Source organism: Pomacea canaliculata, linkage group LG1 (genome assembly GCF_003073045.1).
Source record: "Pomacea canaliculata isolate SZHN2017 linkage group LG1, ASM307304v1, whole genome shotgun sequence".
Lineage (NCBI taxonomy): Eukaryota > Metazoa > Mollusca > Gastropoda > Architaenioglossa > Ampullariidae > Pomacea > Pomacea canaliculata.
The window spans coordinates 41,127,612-41,152,396 of NC_037590.1; the positions used below are offsets into that span (position 1 = coordinate 41,127,612).

General features: G+C 40.7%; 1 protein-coding gene across 1 annotated transcript in view; it reads right to left on the reverse strand.

Annotated features, from left to right (window-relative positions):
• LOC112561377 (polycystin-1-like) overlaps positions 1-24,785 on the reverse strand; it is a 39,104-nt gene that overhangs the window by 5,706 nt on the left and 8,613 nt on the right. The window contains 35 exon segments of the mRNA XM_025233844.1: positions 1,137-1,424; positions 2,323-2,408; positions 3,167-3,258; positions 3,571-3,696; positions 4,145-4,280; positions 4,712-4,842; positions 5,231-5,469; positions 5,721-5,831; positions 6,464-6,684; positions 6,914-7,101; positions 7,228-7,505; positions 8,286-8,504; positions 8,507-8,545; positions 8,690-8,788; positions 8,959-9,120; positions 9,626-9,960; positions 10,539-10,701; positions 10,852-10,997; positions 11,172-11,367; positions 11,521-11,776; positions 12,005-12,519; positions 12,966-13,496; positions 13,790-14,090; positions 14,687-15,321; positions 15,534-15,674; positions 16,309-16,694; positions 16,697-17,402; positions 17,404-19,817; positions 19,859-21,445; positions 21,790-21,921; positions 22,217-22,345; positions 22,745-22,953; positions 23,518-23,701; positions 24,033-24,137; positions 24,424-24,603. Coding sequence (XP_025089629.1) covers positions 1,137-1,424; positions 2,323-2,408; positions 3,167-3,258; positions 3,571-3,696; positions 4,145-4,280; positions 4,712-4,842; positions 5,231-5,469; positions 5,721-5,831; positions 6,464-6,684; positions 6,914-7,101; positions 7,228-7,505; positions 8,286-8,504; positions 8,507-8,545; positions 8,690-8,788; positions 8,959-9,120; positions 9,626-9,960; positions 10,539-10,701; positions 10,852-10,997; positions 11,172-11,367; positions 11,521-11,776; positions 12,005-12,519; positions 12,966-13,496; positions 13,790-14,090; positions 14,687-15,321; positions 15,534-15,674; positions 16,309-16,694; positions 16,697-17,402; positions 17,404-19,817; positions 19,859-21,445; positions 21,790-21,921; positions 22,217-22,345; positions 22,745-22,953; positions 23,518-23,701; positions 24,033-24,137; positions 24,424-24,603 — 11,666 coding nt within the window.

Sequence of the window (24,785 nt, forward strand, 5' to 3'; positions counted from 1 at the left end):
TGTCCCCATGGTTCTCTAACATAATACTCTTAGTAACTCCTGGTCAAGGCCTGCCAATTGAGACCATATGTCTGAGAGTTGTGCTAATCCCTGTAGGCCTATATAAATATGTGAAAGAAATATATTTATTCATGCATAAATCTGATTTTTGATGGGCATTTATGTGAGGAGTATGATTCCAAGTGACTATGATTCTTCTGACCAGTCTGTGTTTCTGAAGTAATTTCTATGACTGCCCAGTTATTCATACATAGTTTTTCTGGTTAGTCATGTGAAACAACCCAAGCCAAATGAAAATGGAGAGTAAAATGTGCATGCTTACAGCATTCTGATGTACTCTGAAACGTTTCTAGTACTTAGTTTTTATCTGATTGACCTTTGAGAGAATTATTGCAAAAAGTCACTTTTCCTCATCAAGGAAATATTTTTCAGAATCAATTGTTCAAGCAAAATAAGGACTCCTAGAGTAAGCACATATCAAAATCAGTCATTTAACTAAGAGTACAGAATGCTGATAGAATCTTTGTTCAAATCTATTAACCTCCTTGGCATTAAACCCAAGCATTAGTTGGCCTCAGAATTTGATGCACAAAGGGCTGAACCCAGTGTTACTTGGGTAACTCCAGATACACTGTTAGCCCTATGCACTGCTTAGGGTAATGGTCTGCTGCCATCTGAAGGCAATGTCTTTTGGAAGTTTTATAATGCTAAGAAGGTTAATTAAATGTGCATGCCAACAGTACATGTGAAAATTTAATAAAAATAAACATTGAAGAAAGGTGAGAAACATTGTAACAATGAAAACACATTCACACTGCAAACTCTTCAGGTTCTTGCCCTTAATCTGCTTTTACACACCCAAATATATGGTTCAATTCACATCTCAGAAAATAAAATTTGCTTGCTCAAAGCATTTTGTACTGTTTTAAATTAACTTATTATCCAATTAGGAGGCTCTGGAACCCTGTATCTGGTGCACTGGACTTAAAAAAAGATCCAATTCTGTATTATTTTCATCTGTCGAGGTTACAAAACCATAGTCTGCTCTTGTACGTGGTTCTAAACTTTTATGTAATCTCCTCTTTCCTGCTCTACTCTCCCTTCATCCAAGAAAAGCCAAAGACAACTCTGGTTACCTTGAGAAACAGCAAGAACAGAAGGAAGGCATGCACACAGTGCAACACTTCATGCAGGTGAACAATTCGCTCAAAGTTGGTGAAAGACGATGGGTTGCTGAAAAAACCTTGGAAGGTGTCTGTTGCTATGACAACACATGCCACGTACAGACCAATGCTAGTCAGGCACATCAAGGTGCAAAGCAGTTCCATCCAGTTGCCAAGGCTACAAAAGTACTTCCAGCGCTGCTGAATCGCAGTGATGACAGAATAAGAGAGGAGGTAGAGCCCACTCAGCAGCAGAAGGACCTGATCAACAGAATAAGTACATTATGTTCACTTCTTATTGGCATATACACATTAGGCTATTGATGTGATCCCACATCCCACCTCACCTCCTGATTTCCACCACCTTCACATCATTATTTTAGGAAACATTAATGGAGGAGCAGAGAGCTTTTAAATAAACTAAATAAGCTTCTCAAATTCATTTGCACAACCCTTTGAAAAATTAATAAAAAACCTAAAAAAAATACATAAATAAAACTCTGAAGTACAGTAAAACCTCATTAAGACCTTCCATACTGCAATTGCCTCTTAGATATGAGCCAGAAATTTTCATGGATATATATATATCGCTATATAACAATCATCTCTATTACGACTTTTTGTATGTGCAAAAGTAATGTGTTGAAAAAAAATTAAATGCATTTTAAAATAGACTGCTTACATACAAACTGCTTGTTCACTGGGTTACCAGTCATTTTAACCCCAAACCACATCGTCCCAGCCATATCGATCATCCACATAAGTTGAATTGACCCCACAATGACTGTATCATCGCATGTAAGACTACATCATCCCAACATCGAAAGTAGAATCTTGATTTTAGCAAGTCTTAATGTAGAAGTTTTACTGTAGGTTTTTTGTGAGGTCGCAAACTCTTGATGTGCCAGTTAATACTGCCTCTATCACATTGCTGAATACAGTTTTAGTTACAATGTCACCTTTGACTCCATTGTTACACAAACTTCAGTTCACTGCAACTGAAACTGATATCTGAGGTGAGTGACATCAGAATAGCCAGAGGATCAAGTGACTATTTTTTTATCTGCTTTATCAACATGATGCTCAGCTCAAAGGTCATATAAAAGATTCAGTCAATCTGCCCTTTATGCAGAAATCTGACCTAAAAGACAAAATTTACCTGACAGACATATAGAGGATCAAATCTTTCCCAGAAGAAAACCGAGAGTCGTTGTGTGGTGATGGAGTGGCTGGCTAGTACTCCACCTACAATTAAATTTTACATGGCTGTTACAAACACTTTCAACTACAGCAACTGCATGAAGTGGTTAACTGACAAGCTGCTCCAAAGAACAGTTCATGAATTATTAAAGATATATTTACATAAGATTTGCTATTCTCATGCAAGGAATCACACAGGCAACAGGCACAGCCTGAACAAATCATGCAGTAGTTATACTGTGATAATACTGAAGTCATTATGTGGTTACATTTTAGTTATTCTGTATCCACTCTTTCCCCCTGTAGGATCACCACCTTCCATGATCAGGGGGCTTGCATGTCTTGAAGACCCTTAGATAACAGAGGCTAGGGTATGTAACTGACATTAGCAACAGGAAACGACCTTGTAATTTGGAGGAACAATTTTTCAACATAAGAAGATTCCCAAAGTGACTTGGAAGTCACCTGATGGCAGATAGACCACATTATCATTAATGGCAAATTGAGCACACACTTCAAGGTGTCAGAGTCAAAAGGGGGAGGGGGCAGACAAAGTAATAAGAACTAGTAACCATAACTTGCTTGAAAGCTCAGAAAAGTTAAGGTGGGAGAACAAAAGCATCTATGCTTTGACATGGATCAACTTAAAGACTCAGCAGTTCAGCAGAAATTCATCAAAGCACTAAAAAATAAGTTCAGTGTGGTAATACTGTGGTAAAAATATGGTCAAACTGAATCACATCGTGTTAATCTGGATGGGTTATAACGTGGTCATTCTTTGTGTAGTTATAGTGTGGTCATACCAGAGATAGGAAACTCCAACAGCAAAGTTACGCAGGATGTCAGGTCATTTGCCGGGCTGTATGCTGTCCACTCAATGAACAAAGCTCTTGATCTACACACACACATATATATACAGATTACAACATATAAACTGTACAGCAGTTTGTTAGTATTCAAGTTACAGAAGAACAGATTCAAAAGCTAACTTCGACACAAGTTCTTTCTCCTGGGTCATGTAAACATACTATCGTCTGAGTCTAGTCTGATTTTGCTGCCTTTAATTTGTCGGCTGGTTGTAAAACGAGAGCAAACAGCTTTTGTGGACATTAGGTATGAAGACTTGGGTCACCTCTGCTTTTTATTAACCAAGCACTTTGGTGCTATCCGAAGCAGTCAACAAGCGCTCCACATGATAGTGACTTGCCTTCGATCCAGCCAGTTGCAGTTTCTAAGACTCTGAAGCATGTTCAGTGTCTGGTTGAATGTTGTCCCCAGCTCCTGCACATAGCCACCTCCAGGGTACAAGAGGTCATGGCCAAATTTTGGCCACCTGTGGCAGTTGGTAACACAAAAACTATTAAATTATTACACGTCAGAAATGTCTTCACTTTAACACTGAAGTGTGAGATTAAATAAAATTTCACTTATCCCAGAAAGCAATTAATAGCAGCTCTATAGGGAATCTAGAGCTAGAATCACAGAACAACAATCAACAATACCATAATAACACATGTATAGCTGCTCTACCAGACAGACCCTTATACAATTGTGATTCAGACTTGTATATGATCTACATTCATTCGCACAAACATTTGAAATAAATTTCTCTCTAATGAAAATCTTGATAGTCTTGATATTTAAAATGTAGATATTTTAGCTGAATTATTACAGGTAACAATAAGTACTACATGGCTACTGACAAAAAAAAAATTGGTTACTAAAAGAAGTAGGCCAACTATGTTAGGCAGCTTCAAGGTTAAAGGATGCAAGTAGCTCACGTTCTCAGCTGCTCAGCAGAAGAGTGAATCCATGATGCATTGCCTACTGAGTCCCAGTTGATGGCATATGAAGCCATGTCTTCCGAGAATGTCAGTTGCCCAACACATTTATGACTAGCATTCCTCAGGCAGTCAACTGTCAGTTTCAATAAATCAAGAGATCACTAAAAAAAAATTCCATGCAAAGAAGTGTTTTGATATTTTGCAGGCCACAATGCAAAAAAATAAGATGAGATACACAAAGCAGCAACAGTGGAGAACTGTTTGATATTAGATTATGACAAACAGTTTGATGTTATCAACCAGTTTGTTTCCTTAGTTCTGTGATACTGTTTAATCAGTTACATGTATAAATACACTAATATTTCTCTGTCAAAAATGCAAAACTCCTGCAGAAGGTCAGAAAAGTTCACAGAAAGTGCAAATGTTACATTTTAAAAAATCTGAATAAAAGAGGGCAGAAAATTGTGGGATTATAACACACAATTTTTGCAAACCCCTCCCAATCCTACAATCAGATGGGTATAAATAAATTTCTTTCTAATAGTTAACCATTGTTCCAATTACCTAACGTGCTCCTTATCTGGCGCAGACGGGCAGGCCCTAGAAGAACTGGACTCTCTTCATTCAACGCCACTTCTTGTCTGTGTAGCACCGGTGTTAACACTTGGCATGCCCAGTCCCAAAACAGGTCAGTCCTGGTGTTAAGATTGTATACAGCACTGATAACTAGGTTATACAGGGAAGAAAACAATACGTACCTCACCAAATTAAAATAAAAACTTTCTTTTCACATTCTTTCTTGCTCAGGTATGCATTCATCCGTGCATGTTCATTATGTGTCTACTTATTAGTCCTACACACTTGTACCTATAACCATATGCACACAGATTTGATTCAGAGCAACCAATGTCATGTTTCACAGCTCTCATTCTCTTCAACTCATTATTTAACAAAAGTTTAATATTTCACAGCATAAACTGCTCTACAGTAATTCCTGAAATTCAGTTCTAAAACATAGGATCCTATCGAATTCCAAGTACATGTATTAGTAAAACATCACAGAAAGCACTGTGTGCTCCTCACGTTTTGACATCATAAAGGCTTTCAGCCGCATCACTAGGATGCACAATGGTGTTTCGAATGTGGTTGCCATGAAGATACAATGCTGATCCAAAGTAGAGATAGGCAGTCGCAAGCAAGGCTGAGATCAACAACAAATAAGCTGTTGCTTGGCGAAGCATTCTTCTCATTTGACGGACCTTCTTCCCTTCTTCTTGGGCTTGAAGCAAAGCAAATCCCCCAATGGGCCGGAACTTGACTTCCTGTGACAAATAATTTCCGCTGATGATCCCAAGTATGGGAAATGTTCATCGGTGCAGCAAAATTCGTTGTGTAAGTTAGTTATGCTGTTTATCCAATACAGTAACACTGTCACTGAATGACACCCTACCTTTCTCTACTATCTTCTATTGGCAAAGATGAAATGGGGAGATGAGATGGTTTTAACTGTAAACAGGAGTTATGGCAAAAATATACAGAAGTACACAGGGTACAGAGTAGGTAGATAGTTGACCTTGATCTGTTCATTGGCCTCCACTCGTGGCTGGATATCAATTGCATCGGCTTCCATGTCCTTCTCTGCATCCTTGGTCACCACAGCAGCATAAAGTGCTAAGGCCACCACCTAAAAGCAAAGTAGGTTAAAGACCAACTGAGCACTAAATTTATCATTTAGACCTTGTTTAGACCAGTGGGCGATGCAATCAACACAAGTGAGTCATTCAAGCATAGTCTTAAGCTTACCACAGTGTCTGCAGTATACAATGTATGATTTTTCTTAACTGAGAGTTATAAAAAAGTGCCCTGGATATGTTAATATTGTTAAAGGTCAGCATTCAGGTGTCAAGGAAGGGAATAATAATACTTGTCTAGTATTACATAATACAAAACCCTTCCAGTCACAGAGTGAGCTTTCTTTTTGTGCACCATAAAACAGCTTCCCATTCAGATTCTTGCCCCTGCTGTCAGTTTACAATCTGTTTACTGATGCCACACTCCTATATGGCAAGAGGATGTTCTCCTCTGCATGGGTTACAGAGAATCTGAAGAAGAGGCTATTTACCAAATACTTTGATCCTACTTTCCAGTTTGGGATTCCCAACCTATTTTGAGGTATTCACATACATTATACAATTATACAATTATACAAAGGAGTTCAGGTTTTACAGGCCAGAGGACTATATTTCATCTTTTGATCAGCTGTACATTCCTTTCACAAACTTCTATTTCTCAACCTGTGAAAAACAGTCCACTCACCTTCAAAGGCTCAAGAACAAAAGCAGAAACCAAAAATGTGATGAGGACAGAGACAAGCCACTTGGCTGCAGTAGCCGGGCCAAAATTGTAGCCATACAGTAGCACCATGATGATAGAGATCACAGATATTACTACACAGATTGCATAGCCGACATACACACAGAAAGATGGCAGACGACACCCCTCATCTTCAGAGTTTCCATTAAGCACTTGCATGTGGTCTAAACAATAATGCATAAACAAGAAGGAAAAATAAAGCATAGAAATATTTCTGCAACTAACAAACCATTACAAAATTTAAAAATTACAAAGAAAACTCTTGTTACATCACTGACATCTGCCAAGGAAGATGGATTTCAAAACATTGCCAGTTCATTTTTTGTACAACTAAAATAAAAACTGCATCAATTTAGCGTTTTCTGGTGTATCAATAATGAAAAGCCATCTCACGTTTTAGCATGGCGGAAAGAGTTGTGCGAGATTTCCCTGCCGTCAAGAAACTGTGCATTATGCTGTCCCGGTGAATGAAAGTACTATCCCTGTGGAAAAAAGATCCATCCCGAGTGTTTGCCCCAGATGTGGTGGGTAAATGCATGGAGGCTGCACGAAGCCAAAGCAAGCTTGTGAGGCTGGCTTTCCTTTAAGAAAGGACAAAAAAACCAAGAAATCCCTTTGATGAACAATGCACACAGTATGATTGTACAGACACTTAACATATATGCAACACAGTGTACGAACATTACAGGCTTGTCAGCTGGTCAGACCTGTCCATCCCAGGATGCTCCTGTTGTGTGGAGCTGCGGCTGTCTGTGCTTCCCTTCTTCTTTACACTTGGCTCCACATCCTCGTAGGTCCACTCATCTCCTGAGTCAAAGAGATCTTCAACACATGTCTGGGTAGAGTTCTTCCGAGACCCTGAAGTGCTGGATATCTGGCTGCCCCGTTTGACTGGCTTGCTCTTGACACTTGATTTTTGAAGATCTCTGTCTATTTCATCCAGACGCTGCATGAACTCCTCATCGCTGTCCATAGCTGCCTCAGACTAAACAAAAGAAAATGGTATCTACTTCAGCAACCGTTTTATAGTGAACCTAATAGGTATGATCAGGGATTTTAGAGAAAGAAGCACACACATCTGGCAGAGGTACAAACAGCTGCTCAACAAAACCATTTTCTTTCATTAACTGTATGTGCAAGTTAAATACAACATCCGAGCACACATGAATACATTGCATATATAAATAAATTAACATAAACAAAACAAATTGCTACATGTGTAACAGGGTGACCTACCCCACAGCTCACACTTGGATTCACTCTGTAAATAAAGCTCGAATGTGTAGCCGTAGGTAGTTGTAACCTCTTTATTACAGTGACCGCTTGCTGGCTGCCCTTAGCTTAAGACCTGAGCAAAGACTAGTTAGCGATGACTCGTATCCTTCTCAAGCTGTAGGGTAATGTGCCATGGGTACCCTGCCATACAGGACGGCAGCACTGCCTGTGCTACTGTGTCTACCTGGGGGGAGGAAGGTTTGGGGCTGGGTGCCGTCCATTCCCTCTCTCGCTACCCCCTTCAACCCCCACTTGAACTCAAAACAAACCAGTGCACCAATCAGTGCTACCAGTCCGCGCTACCAACCAATCTGCCTTCAGCTGGCATCTTAGTCAGCCTCTACCACACATGTACTACAAACGCATGCAAGCACATAGATACAGAAACATGTGTGCACATGTGCACTCTTTCTTTCACACATGACCATGCAAAGGAGTGTACTAGTGCATAAGCACATATGCATAAAAACACAAATGTAGGATCTGTCACCTTGTCAGGTGCAAGTTTCTTCTCAGCAGTGGTTGCTTTGAAGGCTTTGTTGGTTGTTGTTCTGATAGTCTTCTTCACCTGTCTCTGTGCTGATGATGAAGGTTTCTGACTAATGTTTTTGGCTGATGATGTTGAGGCCTTGGGAGAATTCTCCTCTTCTGCAAAGGATGGCAGCTTTTCTGGCCAGGACTTCAGGATATTCTCCTGATTCCACATCAGATCGTGTGTTCGTTGAAACATCCCACCAAGGCTGACTGTCGCTGGATATACAGGAATGACTTTAGTGATAGCATCATCAATATGTACTGTAACTTGCAGAATGGTTGAAGAATTTGTGGGCAAAGCTACTATGTTGCCTGTAATCTAACATCAAAGAAATAAAAGTTGAGTTTAAAAAAAATTACCTTTCTATTGCTGCCAGGAAAAGTAGTTGAAGAGTTGATCTGTTGGTCTTTCCTGGTGGGGTTGACAGTAGTGGTACGGCGCAGCTGGCTGCTGATGGGCTGTAAAAAAACACACTTATCAAGAATGCATGTAGTCACATTTTTTCACCCCTGTATCATGAATAGTCTTAGCACCTTTATAAAGCTAAAATAGTCCAAAAACCTACTATTAGTGATGAAATGACAATGCTCAGATTATGAAACAAACAAACAGCAAAAAAATAACCTACAGGAATAGATTCAGCTGTGCTTTCTCTTTCAAAATAGCTCATCCAATCTTCATTTGGTGTTCCAGTACGGAGTGATCCACCATAGAGTGACATGTCACACATGGCTTCAATTTCAAGGGTTTGTGCTGATTGTGGCCTCTGGACATGCTGAAATATGCCTGGCTGTAACAGACAGGAACATATGTCAGATATGAACCTGAAGAGCAATAAGCTCAGTTGCATGATTGAGCTTGTCAAAATATTGAAAACATCTATCAGTATCCTTGTTCACAATATCTCACCATCAAAATATATTTTCCAATACAGTCAACATTGTTCGTTTGCAATATTAACTTGTTGAAATTCTCAAACATTCATGAAAAGTATCACTATTGTATTTCCTACATTTTCCTTTCATACATAAAAAAAAATTGATAAGTGCACTGTACATCATCATTGGTCTTCATTACATGCCACTGTTGATAAAACAGTCCTCATTTATAGCCAGAAAACTATCAGAACTATCAGAAATCTTAGTCAACCTGCTGGGGCTAAATCTATGGCAGTGCAAGACAGTTATTTTTCACACTTCTGGTGGCACAGCAAAGCTTGAACATGACATTGCAAGCCACTGTTACTTCACATCAGCAGATACACAGAATGCTTTGAGCCATTTTGACAGACACACCTGCAGCTTGCTCTTCTTGAAGATAAAGATGAGGCCAAGGCCAATGGGAAAGGTGATTGTCACTGACACAAGGGCAATGATAAGGTCCTCCCACCCAAAGACTTGCCAGGAGAAAGGCAAGGCTGCCTCTTTCTGATCTTTGAGGAGTCCATACCACACTGCACTGACAAACATGTAAAAGTACAAAAGGGCTACACAACATGATGCCCGTTGAACTCTGGTGAAGCGGCTGTGGTCAGGCCGTTCTACAACTGACAGCCACATATGTCGTTCTGCCCAGCTGTTGGAGAGTGAAGTCCTGAAGACATGTGAAAAACTGTGGAGCTCTTCTGGGTCTGCAGCAGAAAAAAGAATTCCTCCCTTTTAAATGATTAAATAGGAAAACATGCATTACTCAATCTTCATCTTCTTTTTCTTTGAAAATTATATTACTTTCAGTATGGAAAAAGAAATTTGTTTGATCAAACTGGACCCTGGTTTAATGCAAATACAGGACACAGTGAGCATTAAGCTTATGTTAATGTACAGTTTAGGTGATACCTCAGGTCTGTATATCAACTTATCTTAAAGGTTTTAAAATGTATTTCCATTTGGCTTTAAGTAAATATACGAAAGCTCTGCTTTGTTTCTTTGAGATTTTTAAAGTGAAAATCACCAAAACACTTTTCTCAGCCTGTGTCTGGTGGATATAAAATATCATAAACAATATTTATCTATGCATCACATCTCATGTTATCCTGATCATCAGCTTTGACATGTTTGTTCACAAGGCTACAACATTAAAATGCCATGTGCTGTCTCATTCTCCTCCTTTTTACAATGAGTATTTGCCAAAGGAATGAGCAAAGAGTTGACAATGGCAACCATCCTCTCTGCACCCCCACTCCAATCTTTGTGCTGCTACAGTCATTACCTGCAGCCTGGATCTCCTTCTGCAGCTTGCCTGTCTCCTCTTCAAGTGACAACCAGGTATGAGCAGGAAACACATACCTCCTGTCCCTCTGCAGGTCATGAACATGTACCTGTACCACATACCACGAAGGGGAGGTGCCTGCATTGTCATGCCACAAGCGAACCTGGAAAAAAGTGTTGCTAGTTAACAAAATAAGAATTCTAGATAAGCTGTACAATGTACACTTCCAACCAGCTAACATAGATCGAATAATTACTTCTCATGAATTGTTGCAAAAAAAATGTTGATGCTAAGTCCAATAAAACCCACTCACTTTGTGCAGGCTGCCTAGCTCCTTGTCAGTGGCAATAAGAAAATCATCTCGTGAGTTGCGCTGGAAAGCAGATGCTTTTGTCAAATGTCGAGCTTCACTTTTTCCAAGCTTTCCATATAACTTGATACCTACATGGGCTGTAGTACCTACAAAAAAACACATATGCAAATGTCCTTAAAAAGCACAGACACACTGGTGCATCATGTGTTAAAAAAGAAAAAAGGTGCACAGAAACACCGGTTTGCGTATACAATTAAAGATAAAAGGAGGAATGGAAAATAAAGAAACTAAAGATTGAGCACATTTCTCTTACACATTACCTGCCCCTATTTGTCGTCCTGTGGTCACAGTTATGTAGTACTTGAAAAGGCCATCTTTGCCACAAAGTGGCACCATGGAAATGCGACGCAAATCAGCATGATCCAGATAACGACATCCGATCACTAGTGCAATGTACAGGAGGAGGATGACACTGACTGCTGTTAGAGCCACTGGGTTTAAGCCTAACTGCAGTTTCTGTAAATCAATTTGATGACATTACAGTAAACTTTCAAACATTAAAATAGGTCTGCTGCAGTTTGTTAAAGCAGCCTGATAATTTACAACTCATTTCAGTGCTGGAAAGTCATAACTCTTAATTCTGATAATAATTCAAAGAGAGAAGCTTACTGCAAGATCTGAGAAATTGATGCTAGAAATCGGAACAAGACTGCTTCCACCAAAAACTGTCAGATGGTTGCAGTTACAGACTGTGGCAATGGGAATAGACTCGCTGGATACAGAGCAGCCTGATGTGGCCCACTTGCTGTTAGCCTCATCAAAGTACTGGCAGCTGACAAAATACATGGCTGAGGAGACATTGATGGCTGTTTCCACATCAGGGTTGACAAGGGTGATAGAGTATTCCTTTGAGCTGTCAAAGTCTCTATGGACAGAATTATCGTAAAGATAAAATAGAATGAAGCAACATGACAAAAATCTGCTCAAATAAACTGCTACTACAACTAAAAAAAAATTATGGGAAGCATTTGAAGTAAATCTTTTTCCTCAATCAAGCAGCTTATTAATAATATTTTTTGAAACTTATGTCAAGTACACTGATAGCTGAAGATGAGAAATGTGTGGAACTCACAAGAATGTGGTCAACACTTACCGTTCAGAGACAAAGAATGTGTAATGTCGGTGATCTACTCCAGGACTCATGTGACTTTCAGTGATCTCTTTGAATTCTGTATGCTTGTCTAAGGAGGCCTCAAAGCCTGCACCAAGGAAGGCCTTCACTGACGGCTTACTGGAAATATTGGTGGTGGAGCCCCAAGACTGAATTCGCACCTGCATGAAGAATGCTGTCACCCCTGATTCTCCACGCTCTACATTGAACACCAGCTTCTTTGAAGTGTCAGCTTCAAGGGTCCATGTCTGAAACTGCAAGCCGGACATGGGGTCATAAATTTCACTGTTGACAATGCTGTTGTTTGTGATACTGAAGTTCTTCGCACCCTTTTCGGACATGATGATTTTGATATCTGTGGAGAGGTCCCTAACCCTGAGGTCTGAGCCATTGCCATAGCTGAAGGATAGTGATGGTACAGACGTGGTTATGGAGAGGTCATTCCAATATCCCCACGTGAAAGGATTGTCTTTTAACATGATGATAACTTCCAGAACCTGACGACAAATAGAGCAAATGTATTTAAAATGAAGAAACACTTCAATTCTGTCTGATAAATAAAAAACATAGGTGATCTTCCTTATGCATTGGAAAAAGGCTATAACTTAAGCTTTTGCAGAAAGCATGCTATGAAAGCTATTAGCTATGAAGGATTTTCAAAACTTGTCATGACTTTTTACAAGGACAAAGCCTATGTAGACAGAAAGATCATCTCATGCTTCTCAAATAATGTGGCACTAAATTTTAGAAATTCTGGTCACAAATCATTCATGTATATTCACGTGAGAAGGTTCCCCTGCAGATAAGCAGACATGAAATAATGATCTAAAAAAAAAATATGGGAATACTGCTGCAAGTAAATTCAACAAGTGGTGTTGCAGATATTAAGAGTTAGCTTTTCATGTTACTTTTATCACTCCAGTGTCCAGAAGTGAAGGCTTACCTCATCAGAACTGCTCATGGTTGAGAAGAGGTCATCTGGAAGGATGAAGCTGCAGTTTCCCTGCTGAATGTACTTTCCCAACTTTCCTACTGTACTGCGAGAACCCACAACCTGTACATCACCCAGCTTAAGCTTGATGCTGCTCTCATCCAGGACCATCGACCTCAGCACAACCACAGTCACAGACTTGGCCAGCCCAAAAGAGTCTGTAACAATCTTCATCCTATGAGTCTCATCCAGCTGAGTGTCTGATGTGTCCAGGCTTTGCATGATTGTGACAAACTCTGAGCTGAGATCAAGAAAACCAGGAAAGGAATCAGTAAGTGATGGCAGTGAGCTGGAAGATGGTCTGTCTTGATTGTAGTTAACAGTGGAGATCAAGTGGTAGACTGCAGCGTGAATGGACTCAAAGGCAAAGTCGTCCCTGTCAAGGCCAGGCTGGACATTGGACTGCAGCACATCAACAATGTTTTGCAGGGACCGCAGGATGAGTGCAGAATATCTGCTAGACTGGTATCCATTAGAGAACTCCTACAGCAGAAAATCAATGCAAAATAAGCAAACACCTTTAAAAAAAACAGGATATATTGATAAAAATGTCACGAGGGGATAAAATGCTGATAATTGTCATGGAGTGTGCATAATCAATCAAAACCATTTTGGATAAAAAAGAAAAATAAGTTCATTAAAAATGTTTCTGCCATGAGAACAAGATAAGACTGCCAATAAAACCTCTATGATAATGAAAATTTATTAAATTCATTATCACTCAGTGCTACCAGAAAAATGATGCCAATTCAGTTAAGCCCAGATAAAACATTTACCGTCAATAGATTTAGCCCATAAGCTAGCTGCAAAGCTTGTTGCACAGTACTGACTGGGACGCTGGAGGTCAAGCACAACACGATGGCCATACGAGCAAGAGTCTGGGCTTGTATTTCCTCACTACTATTTCCATGGGATTGGGATGCTGAGTTCAGCAGTTGGGTGAGAGCCAAGGAGTACTGCAATAAAGGAATTGGGTCTCCCTGCTTCATGAGTGTTGGTAACATTGCTGACGCACTGGACAACAGATGCTGGGACTCATTCATGGATCCTGTTGCTGTAGCCTTGAAGGTGATCCACCTGCAATGGGACATTTAAGTCTCGAGTTTTGATTATCACAGATAAAAGTTCCTTTATTTCAATAGCAAATTTTATCTTATCTACAGAATACATGTGTTTGGTTTTAGTAATATCGAATTACTTTGACAAATTTGTGTTGTATACTTTAGATTTATTCATTTGCATTATATGCAAGTATACCACACATGAAAGAAAAATAGTGAAGCAGAAAAGCTGGTGGTTAGTGCACTCAACTATGGTGCACAAGATTATGGGTTCACAAGGCTGGCTTGAGCAAGCAGCTAGAAAACTTCCTCTGCCCACCAAACAGTTGCTTAGCAATAATGATTATCAGGGGGGTGAAGGCAGCAGAAGGAAAGAGTTGTCTTCCACATGCTGTGCCCTAGACACAGTGAATCACTCCTATGGCACCTTTTCTTTACTATGGTACCTTTTCTTTACCTATAATAGCGAAGAGATCCATTTTTAGATGTAATTTCACGAAGGCAAGATTAGTAGCCCGGTATGTAGAAAAGCGTGAATATCAACATGTTACCAATATCCCTTTTAAAAATCAATTTTATTCTGAACAAATAACTTTTTGAAGCTCGACTCACGTTCGTAAAGCTTCTGCACTTGCTCCATCCTGGTCAATGACGCTGACCACTAGCTGGGAAGCGTTGTTGCCTGATCCTGGCCATGGGGCCATGTAAACAGTCTCTGTCTCATGAGTGCCATAGTACAGCAGGTAACTGTCCACGTCGTGCTCCACTTTCATCTCATAAAGCAGAATGGCCTCCAAGTCGTCCTGGTCCACCCAGCCACTGCAGGCAACGATGACTGCATCCAAAGGAGAAATGCTAGAAGGTGTTACTGTGCAACTGCCACCAGAAGGGGGAAGATTGGGGAGGAGGGTGATGGAGGCACAGCCAGGGCTTCTGCTGCCATCTTGGCACTCGGTGATGACAGTAAAGGTGTAGGAATGGCCATCTTTAAGCACCGTATTGCGCAGTACCACCAGGTTTGCTGCCTGTGTCCCCGTGGAGGTGTCTTTGTTGCCCAGAAATATTGCGTTGGTGCTCTGGTCCTCATACACAGTCCAGCTGTACTTTAGCGGGCAGGTGCAATTCACACACTGAGCAGACAGTGCTGTATGCTGGCTGGAACTAATCCGGTAATGGCCAGAGGCAGAGCAGGATACACACAGTATGCCCGCCTCAAGCACACCTGGGCTACTGGTAGACACATCCAGCTGTGAAAAAAATGTCCCACTGCCTTATTCAGATTACATGGGAAATGGCATAATAAATCATGAAAATTATTATCAGACATTAACAATTATGCTGATATGTACTGAGTACATCTTCAAAACAGTATGATGGCTTTGCAACTTTCCACAGTGGTAGAATATGCCAGTAACAGATTTTCATGTGTCCTATTACAACATCTGAAAAAGTAACTTACAATCTGAAAAGTTGAGTCAGGAACATGTGTGCCCATGCTGACGGTAAGGGAAATGTTGTAGATGCCATTAATAAAGGAAGACACACAATACTTGCTGGTGGACGTGGTCAAAGGTTGAAAGCAGCCTCCTGCAGCTGAAATCTGCAAGCGGTGGTTTTGTTAAACAAACCAACATAAAAGATTTTCTGCAGCCATGTTTACAAAATGATAGGATTAAATGATTTTTTTTTTACATAGAAATTTTACATGCAAAACTACATGCAAGTGAACCGTTTCTTTGTTTCCTAAATGCAGAAATTTTTATAATACAACATTGACAAGTTTTGGTATTGTGCAAGTAGGGGTTCTGAAAGAATAAAAGGTGTATCTGTTAAAATATGAACAAGTGACAAAATAACATCTCAACTGCATTTTTTTTTCTAAAATTTCCCATTTCTTAATAGGAAAAAAATGGTAAAGGCCACCCCTCCTAATTTTGTTGAGGACACTAGCGAGGGAAGAGGTGTTAAAGACCCCACGGCTCAGGCCCAGCGTTTTTTGCAAGGGCTATACTCATCTCTTCTCCCTGAAGCTTATTCATCTTTCCCCAACCATCTATACACCCAGGTACCCTTTTCCAACAGCTAGGTCGAATGAGGAAAGTTTGATGTGCCACACTAGTACTGAACCAGCACACCTCTGGGTTTAGACACTATAGCGCTCTAAGTACATGGCTATCTACTACTCCACTTCTTATCAGATTTATTTGAAAATACCTCACATCAATGCATCTTACCTCTGTGCAGCTCCATGAATACAGCATGCCAGATGAACTAGTAGGATTGTCAGGGTTAAAGGAAATGCTGGCATCCAGGCAGACACTTTGAATTCCTTGAACAATACGATGGCCACCTCCCAAGATGAGTGCCTTCAGTGGAGTGGACAGCACAGTGAGATTATAATGCACTTGCTCGTCTACTGGTGTGTTCTTGTAACCCATAACAAAGCGCAGACAGAACTGGTCTGAAGAAGTTGGTAGGCGATTGGCAGGCAGAATAAGTGTTGGTTCTGAAGTTTCCACTGAAGGCAGAGGTAGAGGACTGGAGGACAAGGCCTGGGAACAGTCGGCCACATCATACACTTGCCAAGTATAAACTGCCAAGTACTTGGAGCAGCTTTTCGCTCAATGTAGACCTCAAACCGAACAGAAGCTGAACGTAGCACTGTGCGACTGCTGCTGCCAACTGGACTTACTACTGGTAGGTCACACTGAAGCTCCTTCACAGTAAAGGTAACGACATCTGTTTTCTGGCTGATGGCATTGTGTGCAATGACTTCTAAGCTAAATTGCTTTGCAGAAGTAAAAGACATCATCAGACTAGGTTCAGATGTGGTGATGGAAGGATAACCAGCAACAACCCAGTTGTACTGAGCTTCCTGTAGATGATCTCCATGCACCATAAAGGTAACATTTTGGTTGGTGAAAATGTAGTCTGCAGGTGGATGGAGAATGGAGACAGTGATGCTAGTGATGCGAGCTTGAACATGTTTCTGACAAGTGGTTACACTTTGACTCACTGCATTTTGTGCCACAAGTGTCACTAGGTAAAATCCTGCTGACGGGAAAACCAAGGTCCAGTTTGCTCTGCTGCTGCTGATGTTGACTAGTTGTTCCTGGACCAGCCAAGAGAATGTCACACTGGAACCCTGCGCCACACCTCGCAGTGAGATAGGGATGCCGGCTTCCTCCACATCACTGCAGTTGATCACCTCCACCTGTGTAACAGGAACTTGCACTACCAAGGATCTGATCTGTGTCATAGAGCTTATGTTGTTATATGCAGTGACCTTTATTTCATAAACCCCAGCATCTGGAAAACTTTTTTCAAATGATGCAGCTGTCATCCTGTGAACCATCAATAGTCCATTCAAAAATGACTGGAGTAGCAAGTAAGTTAACCAAAGCTGAGAAAGAGACGGGAAGGCCAGTTGCAACACTTGAGTGGTTCATGTTGAGGGTGAGGTTGGTGATGGCCCTTTCCACATGCACAGTGAAAACTTGGACGTCCTGGCTAACCAGGTTAGAGACATTCACTCTTATTTCGTACATTCCAAGCTCAGAAAATATCAGCACCAACATCTCTCCACTTGTTTGCCTTTTCTGCAAAGACGGGTCAATGATAGTCCAGCTGAATTGAGGATCAGTGCCTGTTGCTAACTTTCCTAAGAAAGATACCTGTTGATTCTGAGTGACGTAAGGATGGCTGAAATTTAACAATGTCTCGATAGAAAGATTGTTGATGGGATACTGGACAATTATTGTAACGGTAGATAATTTTGAATTCAGGTAATTGGATACATTCACTGTAATCACAAATGTACCATTTGTCTGGAAGCAATATAGGAAAGAACTTTCCCCTGCATGAGCTGGAACAGGGAACCTGTTGATGAACCACTCGTACTGCATATTACTTCCAGCACCAATATGTGTTGTCAAGTTTACAAAAGATCCAACTGTCACTTCTGAACTGTTAGTTTTAAGCTGCAAGTATGAAATTTCTTCCTCTGCTTCTGTTGGTATGGTGACAGTCAATGAGCTAATTGCATTAGATGCTGTAAGATTGACCTCATAAGAGCCAACAGAGGGGAAAACGTAGGAAAGATTGTTTCCCTTGCTAACATGTGCCACTGCCTGGGCTTTTATGACTGTCCATGTAAATTCCACACGAAACTTTGTGTTGCATTCGGCTTGCACACCGGAAGGCTTGTTGACTGGTAAGTAAAGTGTATTACCTGATGTCAGATTATGCACACCCAAGAATTTGATATCCTCTAGAACATTAATACTGGTGTTAGCCCTCATGGAGGAGACATTGTTGGCTGCCGTAACCAGGCACAAATACTCTCCATAAGTTGCAAATGTCTGCATAATTGTGTTTACTACCGAGCGCTGCACACGCAGCCCAGTGCAATTCCAGGTGTAATTGATATTTGTTCCACCTGAATAGTTTGCCATCAGCCAGACACCTGAGCCTACAACAACATTCTGTGAACTTGCTGTCACCTCGAGGCCAGACACTTGTGTCTGAGCCTCCAGAGCAAATGTGGTGGAGAGGGTACTCACCAGGTTGGAGGCATTTACATGCACTGTGTTATTGCTTGGTACGGCCAAGATAAACTGAAAGAATACTCCTTCATGATCAGCAGTAATTCCACCTCTCCAGACAAAGCTAACATCTGTGCCAAGGTAAGTGCAGGTTAGATTTATGAGATCACCAGTAGCAATGTACCTGTTGCTGACACAGCTGTGACACACCACAACCAGATCCTCCACAATATGCTGCACTCTGACCACCATCCAGGCTAAAGTTTCGCTGACTTCATTATAGGCCAAAACAGAGATGTTGTATAACCCTTCCTTTCCGAACTGTACGCTGACGTTTTTTCCAGCTACTGACAAAGCAGAGCCATTCAAGGCCCACGAGAATCCCACGTCTGTGGCATGTGAAGGGGTTGCCAAGAACCATGCAGTTGCTGCTGCGGTCTTGCTGAAACCCACTTGCTCTGGACCAGTAACTGTGACATTGTCAACAGGTTCCTGCACACAGACAACTGCACTCCTACTTCGGCTATTGCCTGAAGCCAGAGACATGTTTACTGTCACAGTATGATCACCAGCGGTGTTAAATATATGATGAGCACTTGGTGTTCCATTATAGGTTTTGACTGTTGAATCGCTAAATGTCCAGTTGAAAGTTACAGCCATCACATTTATAGTGACAATATCAACCATGAATTCCACATTAACACCTACTGCAGTGCATTTATTATAGACCATTTTTCTGACAAAGAGGGTGTCTGCATCCATTACAACCACACTCTCTTCATCTGAAACTGTGCAAACATCATTGGAGACATTGACCACAACTGTGTATATTCCTGCTACAAAGTATGTGAACTTGACTTCAGGGTTCTGCTGGTGGATTAGAGAACCATTCCCAAAATCAAACAGGTATTTTAAGTCAGTACCCTCTTTCACTTCTGCTATAAATGTCAGTTCTGCAGATACATTCTGCGGTCCATTGTAGGAAAATTTCACAGAGGATGGGCAAATCTGGACTATAACATCAACTAAATCTGTACTAGAGCTCACTGGGTTGGCGACAGTGATGCTCACACGATAAGTGCCGTTGGTGGTGTATGTGTGATATCGTGGTGGAATTGAGAAAACTGGACACAGTTTCGGAGGACTGGTCACCAAAGTTAAATATGTAGCTGATGTTGCCAAAATCTTGCTTTTGTGTACTCACATATCCTGATGTTTTTGCCTCAACATAAAATTCAGCAGGGGTCCCAGAAGCTACTGCAAATGAAGATAAGGATAACCAGTCGTCTAATGGGGGTCAGTACAGTCACATTAGTCCCAAGAGAGACAATCACCCCAAAGGCATCTATGAGGACCACCTGCAAAGTGTACAGCCCAACCTGTGAGTAAGTATAGTTCTGGGAAATATTAGCTGCTGTTGTGGAAAGCTGAAGTGTGCCTGAACTGTATCCTCCATCCCCAAATTGCCATGTGATGTTTAACTCAGCATTTGTTTGCACTTCTGCAGTCAGCCTGAAGCTGTGGTCCACACCCACTCTAATGTATGTGGGACTGAGTTCGTGCAAGAGAGCTTGCTGGACCTTAGCTCTGACCTTGACATTGACTGTCAGCAAAGCCTTGACTGTCTCCAAGCCATTGGAAGCACTGACAGTGATAACATACAGGCCTGGACTTGCAAAAAAGTATGATGCATTAGGTAATGAAGAGGCTGATATCTGGGTTCCATTCACCTTAAACTGGTACTGATCCACAAAGCCGGCAGTGAACTCACAAAAGAATTGGTGTGTCAGTCCTGCTTCTAGAACTGGTGAGCATGCACTGTGGTTGACACAGCTTGTGTGATAAAGCGTTAGATCCTTGATCCGCACAATTGTGTTGACACTAACAATCACCACGCTCTGTCCAAGAGAATTTCCTACATTTACTGTCAGTGATGTGGACTGTGACAAAGGGAATGCAAGCTGCAAGAAGGCAAAAGGTGTGGTAAGTTGACTGATGGGATTCTGGCACTGTGGCAGTGCTGACAGAGCAGAGGGGCAAGAAGAAGTCAAGTTTCCGCTGTATGACTGTCCAGTACTAAGGATCCACTTTACTTCCAGGTTTGAGCCACTGGATATGATGACTAACAAAGTTTCCAAAACACCAGCTTCAACATACAGCACTGGAGTAGGACTGGCTTGTGTGAGTGCTGGGTGCAGCCACTTTACCACTCCTATCTCCTGGTCCATGGTGACACTACAAGATGCCATCAGTGCTGGGGAAGCAATCACTTCAGCACTGAACGTGTAGGTGTCTGCATCTGGTACAAAGCCTATGCTGTCAGGGATGGAGAGAACAGCAGGAATGCCATACACAGCAATGACCGTGCAGACTTGTTCTTCCAATTTTCTGTAATCACCTAGCTTTATTTCTGCTGCCGTCCTTAAGGCCGAGGTGCTTCCCTTCTTAAAGATTATTTGCTGCTGATTAGAAGACGAATCTTTGGTGCATGAGAGGAAACCAGAAGGCCCATTACTCTGGAAACCAATGATGTCATAAGGCTGCAGCTGTAGCCTGTTTACAAATTGTGCTGACACACTTCCCCCAGCTGCAGGGACATCAAAAACTGCTTGCCCGACGACAGAAAAGGAGAGCTCATCATCAAGATCAGTATTTGAACAGTCAGCACTGACAGGTGTGACACCTGCACAGCTGCAGGGGACAGACGAGTTGATGCAGGTGTTTAACAGGGAACAAGGTACTTCACTGGATGAGCATGTAGGAAGTAGTGGGCAGTTCCTGGCTTCTGCTGGTGATCCACAGCTTGCAAAAACATTGCTGCGACATCCTAAAACAAGAAAGAATTTTCTTTTTTAAATAATAGAACTGTTACTCTCTTGAACATACTAAAATGAAAGATAGAGTGAAGAAATGGCTCTTTGTCTATAAAAGAAATGTTGCTGTCACACACTTAAAAAAAAAAGAAGAAAAAATCGTGTTTTTTTAAAAAGAGATAACAAGAATTACACAAATATTGACACATCAGGTAAACAGTTACAGATCACTGTAAACTTTGTGCTGCAAAGAACAAATAAAATGTCAGAAAGCAATTCTAAAGCAGTCATTCTTTCATTCTTCTACAAAGGAGGTTGTTCTGGCTAGGTATCACAGTACACAAGAGTTTATATTCACCTGGTCTGATAAGAAATTTCCCACTAGGACAAGATGGACGAAGCACCATTATAGTTAAGGCAGTGTCAGACTTGTATGCTTCTAGCTGCAGATTGACTTCATACAATATACCTTTTCTGGCAAACCAAACACCTGTTAAAATAAACATAAAAAAACACCAGAAAAATATATGTTTATAATGCTATTGGAAACGTCATTGAATATATCACCAGAAAATATGTAATAAGGAGAAACAAAAGACTTTTGTATCCTGCACAAAAGCAATTCTGACAGCCCTCTGACAATCTTAAAAGGAAATTTACAATTACTTTTGAACTGCTATATGACTCTTTTTTAAAGACAGAATACTCTATGCCAAGAACAGTGGATGTATTTTGTGAGTCCACATGACAATCCCACTTTTTAGCAAGCCAGTTAAAATACATACCAGGAAAGATGACAGACGCGAGGCCACTGGAAGGTGGCAGTGCTGTCCTCTCACTGAGCTTTTGCACTGAGGTTGTGGATTTCTCCACATCAATGGTGCCAGTAATGTAGAGATCAGTTTGCACAACAACTGTGGAGGACACAGAGAGAAAGAAAAATATACTTTCACACACCCTTTTGCTCTAAATTATATCATATTTATGCCACTGTTTCCACTGTCTCTTCTAATCAATGAATACTGAGATGGTCACAGAGTATAAGATAACTGCGAATTTTTATTCTGTAACATATGTGTACCATATTGATTAACAATGCAAAGATACGTAAATTAACTGTGTCAAAGAAAAGGTCATTAATTAGCACAGATAGCACAAAGGGATTCTTGCAAAAAGTTAACTCAATCCGATATCATGTAAGAAATTAATTTCAAGGCATGTAACTCTGTATAAAAGAACTTGTCTAATGATCTAAAATCTTAGAAAGTATTACTGCCTGTCTCTTGGGTCTTAACGTTTTATGATTTCTTTACCATTTAAAGTGTACTCGCAGATGTATGGCAGCTGTTGGTTGCAATCTGTAGCTTCCCACAGACCACTAGGTGTCAAAGCCACACAAGGCCACTGTACACCTATGGCCTGCCAGTTGCTGTTCCAGCTACTGTCTAATGTAGGTGCTGACCCATCCACCCATATATAATGACCCAACAATTTAGGGGCACTCAGACCGATCCATGAGGTGCTGCCAGACAGAAGAAATGTTTAGAAAAGCAAGTTCTGCTGTCAAAATAAAACCACATGAATCTGAAAGATTATAGGGGCTACAATTTTGAAGTCTGTTGTTATTAAGTAGTCTGCATAAAACATGTTTATCTTTGAAGCAGCAACATACATGCACTCTCTCTCTCTTATTTTATACAATTTTATATGCAAGTCATGTTGTACAGCCAAAAGTGATTTTCTTTTTCAACTGTGTATTATGCCAAGCTAGAAGCTAAATGAAATGTGTGTCCAAAAACAAGACAGGCACTCAGTCTTTGCCTTATGGGTGACAACCACTTAAAGCATTCCCCCAGTGGACCAAAAAGGATTAGGTAAGCTCTGAATAATGTACAGAAATGGATAAGGGGAAGCCTATTCAAATCCACTTTTTGGTAGAGGCAGCATCTACCCTCAGGCCCATGATGGGCTCATATTGGGGGTGATAAACTATGCTGAAAAATACACAGAAGTTAAAGAGAAGCAACCTATACAGTATGTACTGTAAAACAAGAAGGATGCCAGGCATGCATGTCTTCTCACTCACGTTTTTAGATGCAAAGATGAAGTGATCAAAGAACCAAAGTTTCTGTCCGTGAGGACAGCCAAATCTCCAGCATGCTGATTGTTACACTGTTCCCTGGCAACCACCCAAGTCTGCTTGTCTGAGGAGGTATAGAAACAGTGACTGCTAGATCCTAGAAGGACACCATCAGGGCACTGGATTGGAGCTGAAATAAGGAAGCAAAAATTGTGATCATCATCGAAATGAGTGAATACATGCTTTTAAGTACAGGCCACTGAAAAATAATTAAATAATATACAATAATAAAAGTGTCCAAATCAATATTCACCTTACTAAAATATGCATCTAAAAGTATGTTTTCAATATTGACATTTGTGATCAATATCAAATTATCACTCTTAACTAATGATAGGTTAGCTCTTTTGAAGAGAAAAAAAAACCCTAAAAATTTTATTACCTTTGTGACAGAATATAGCCATACTGAGAGGAGCAGCTGACTGGCACGATGCCAGAAGAAGAAATGGCCAAACAGTTACCAGTTGTTTGACTGAGATTCAAAGCTCTTAAAACTGTGGCAGGGGCATTGGTAGCAACCCATTTGTACTCTGAACCATCATACTCAGCCCCCATAAAACTTTCCTCTACAGGACACAAAACACAGAAAAAGGAAAAAACAAAACCATTAATGGTAAAGATAACTTTTTTAAACACATAATAGCAATGCTACTATGATTATAGCTGTCTCAATCCAACCTAAGCTTTGATCATTTGTAGGATTAAAATAATGAATTACTTCAAACTATTTCATGTTCTTCAACATCAACTTTAAGTGGCATCATATTTAAAACACAACCAACTAGAAAAACAGATGGAGGGTAGCATAGCATTTCACAAAAAGCTCTCCTTTCAAAAAGTGCAGTTTCTCACCTGAAGGTAAATAGGTAGACTGTAAAAGTTCTTCAATTTGATCCAGATGACTGAATGTTAAGAGAGAGGCACCCAAATTTTGGCAGGCAGCACTTGCTAACTGAAAATTCTGTTTGGTATTTGTCTCCACTTTGATACACATAGCTTGAAAATGTGTCCAGCTGCCCTCACAAACCCCAACTGTGATGAAAAATTGCCAGCCATTTAGCCAGAATTTCAGGTATATAGATATTTGATATTAGATACAAGATGCAGCCTTAGATGTGTTTTCACAGCAGGCAAGGTACAGATGATGGATATTTGATATCTAACACAAAATGATAATGGTAAATGCCTTATTGATGGGTGCTTATTTAACAAAT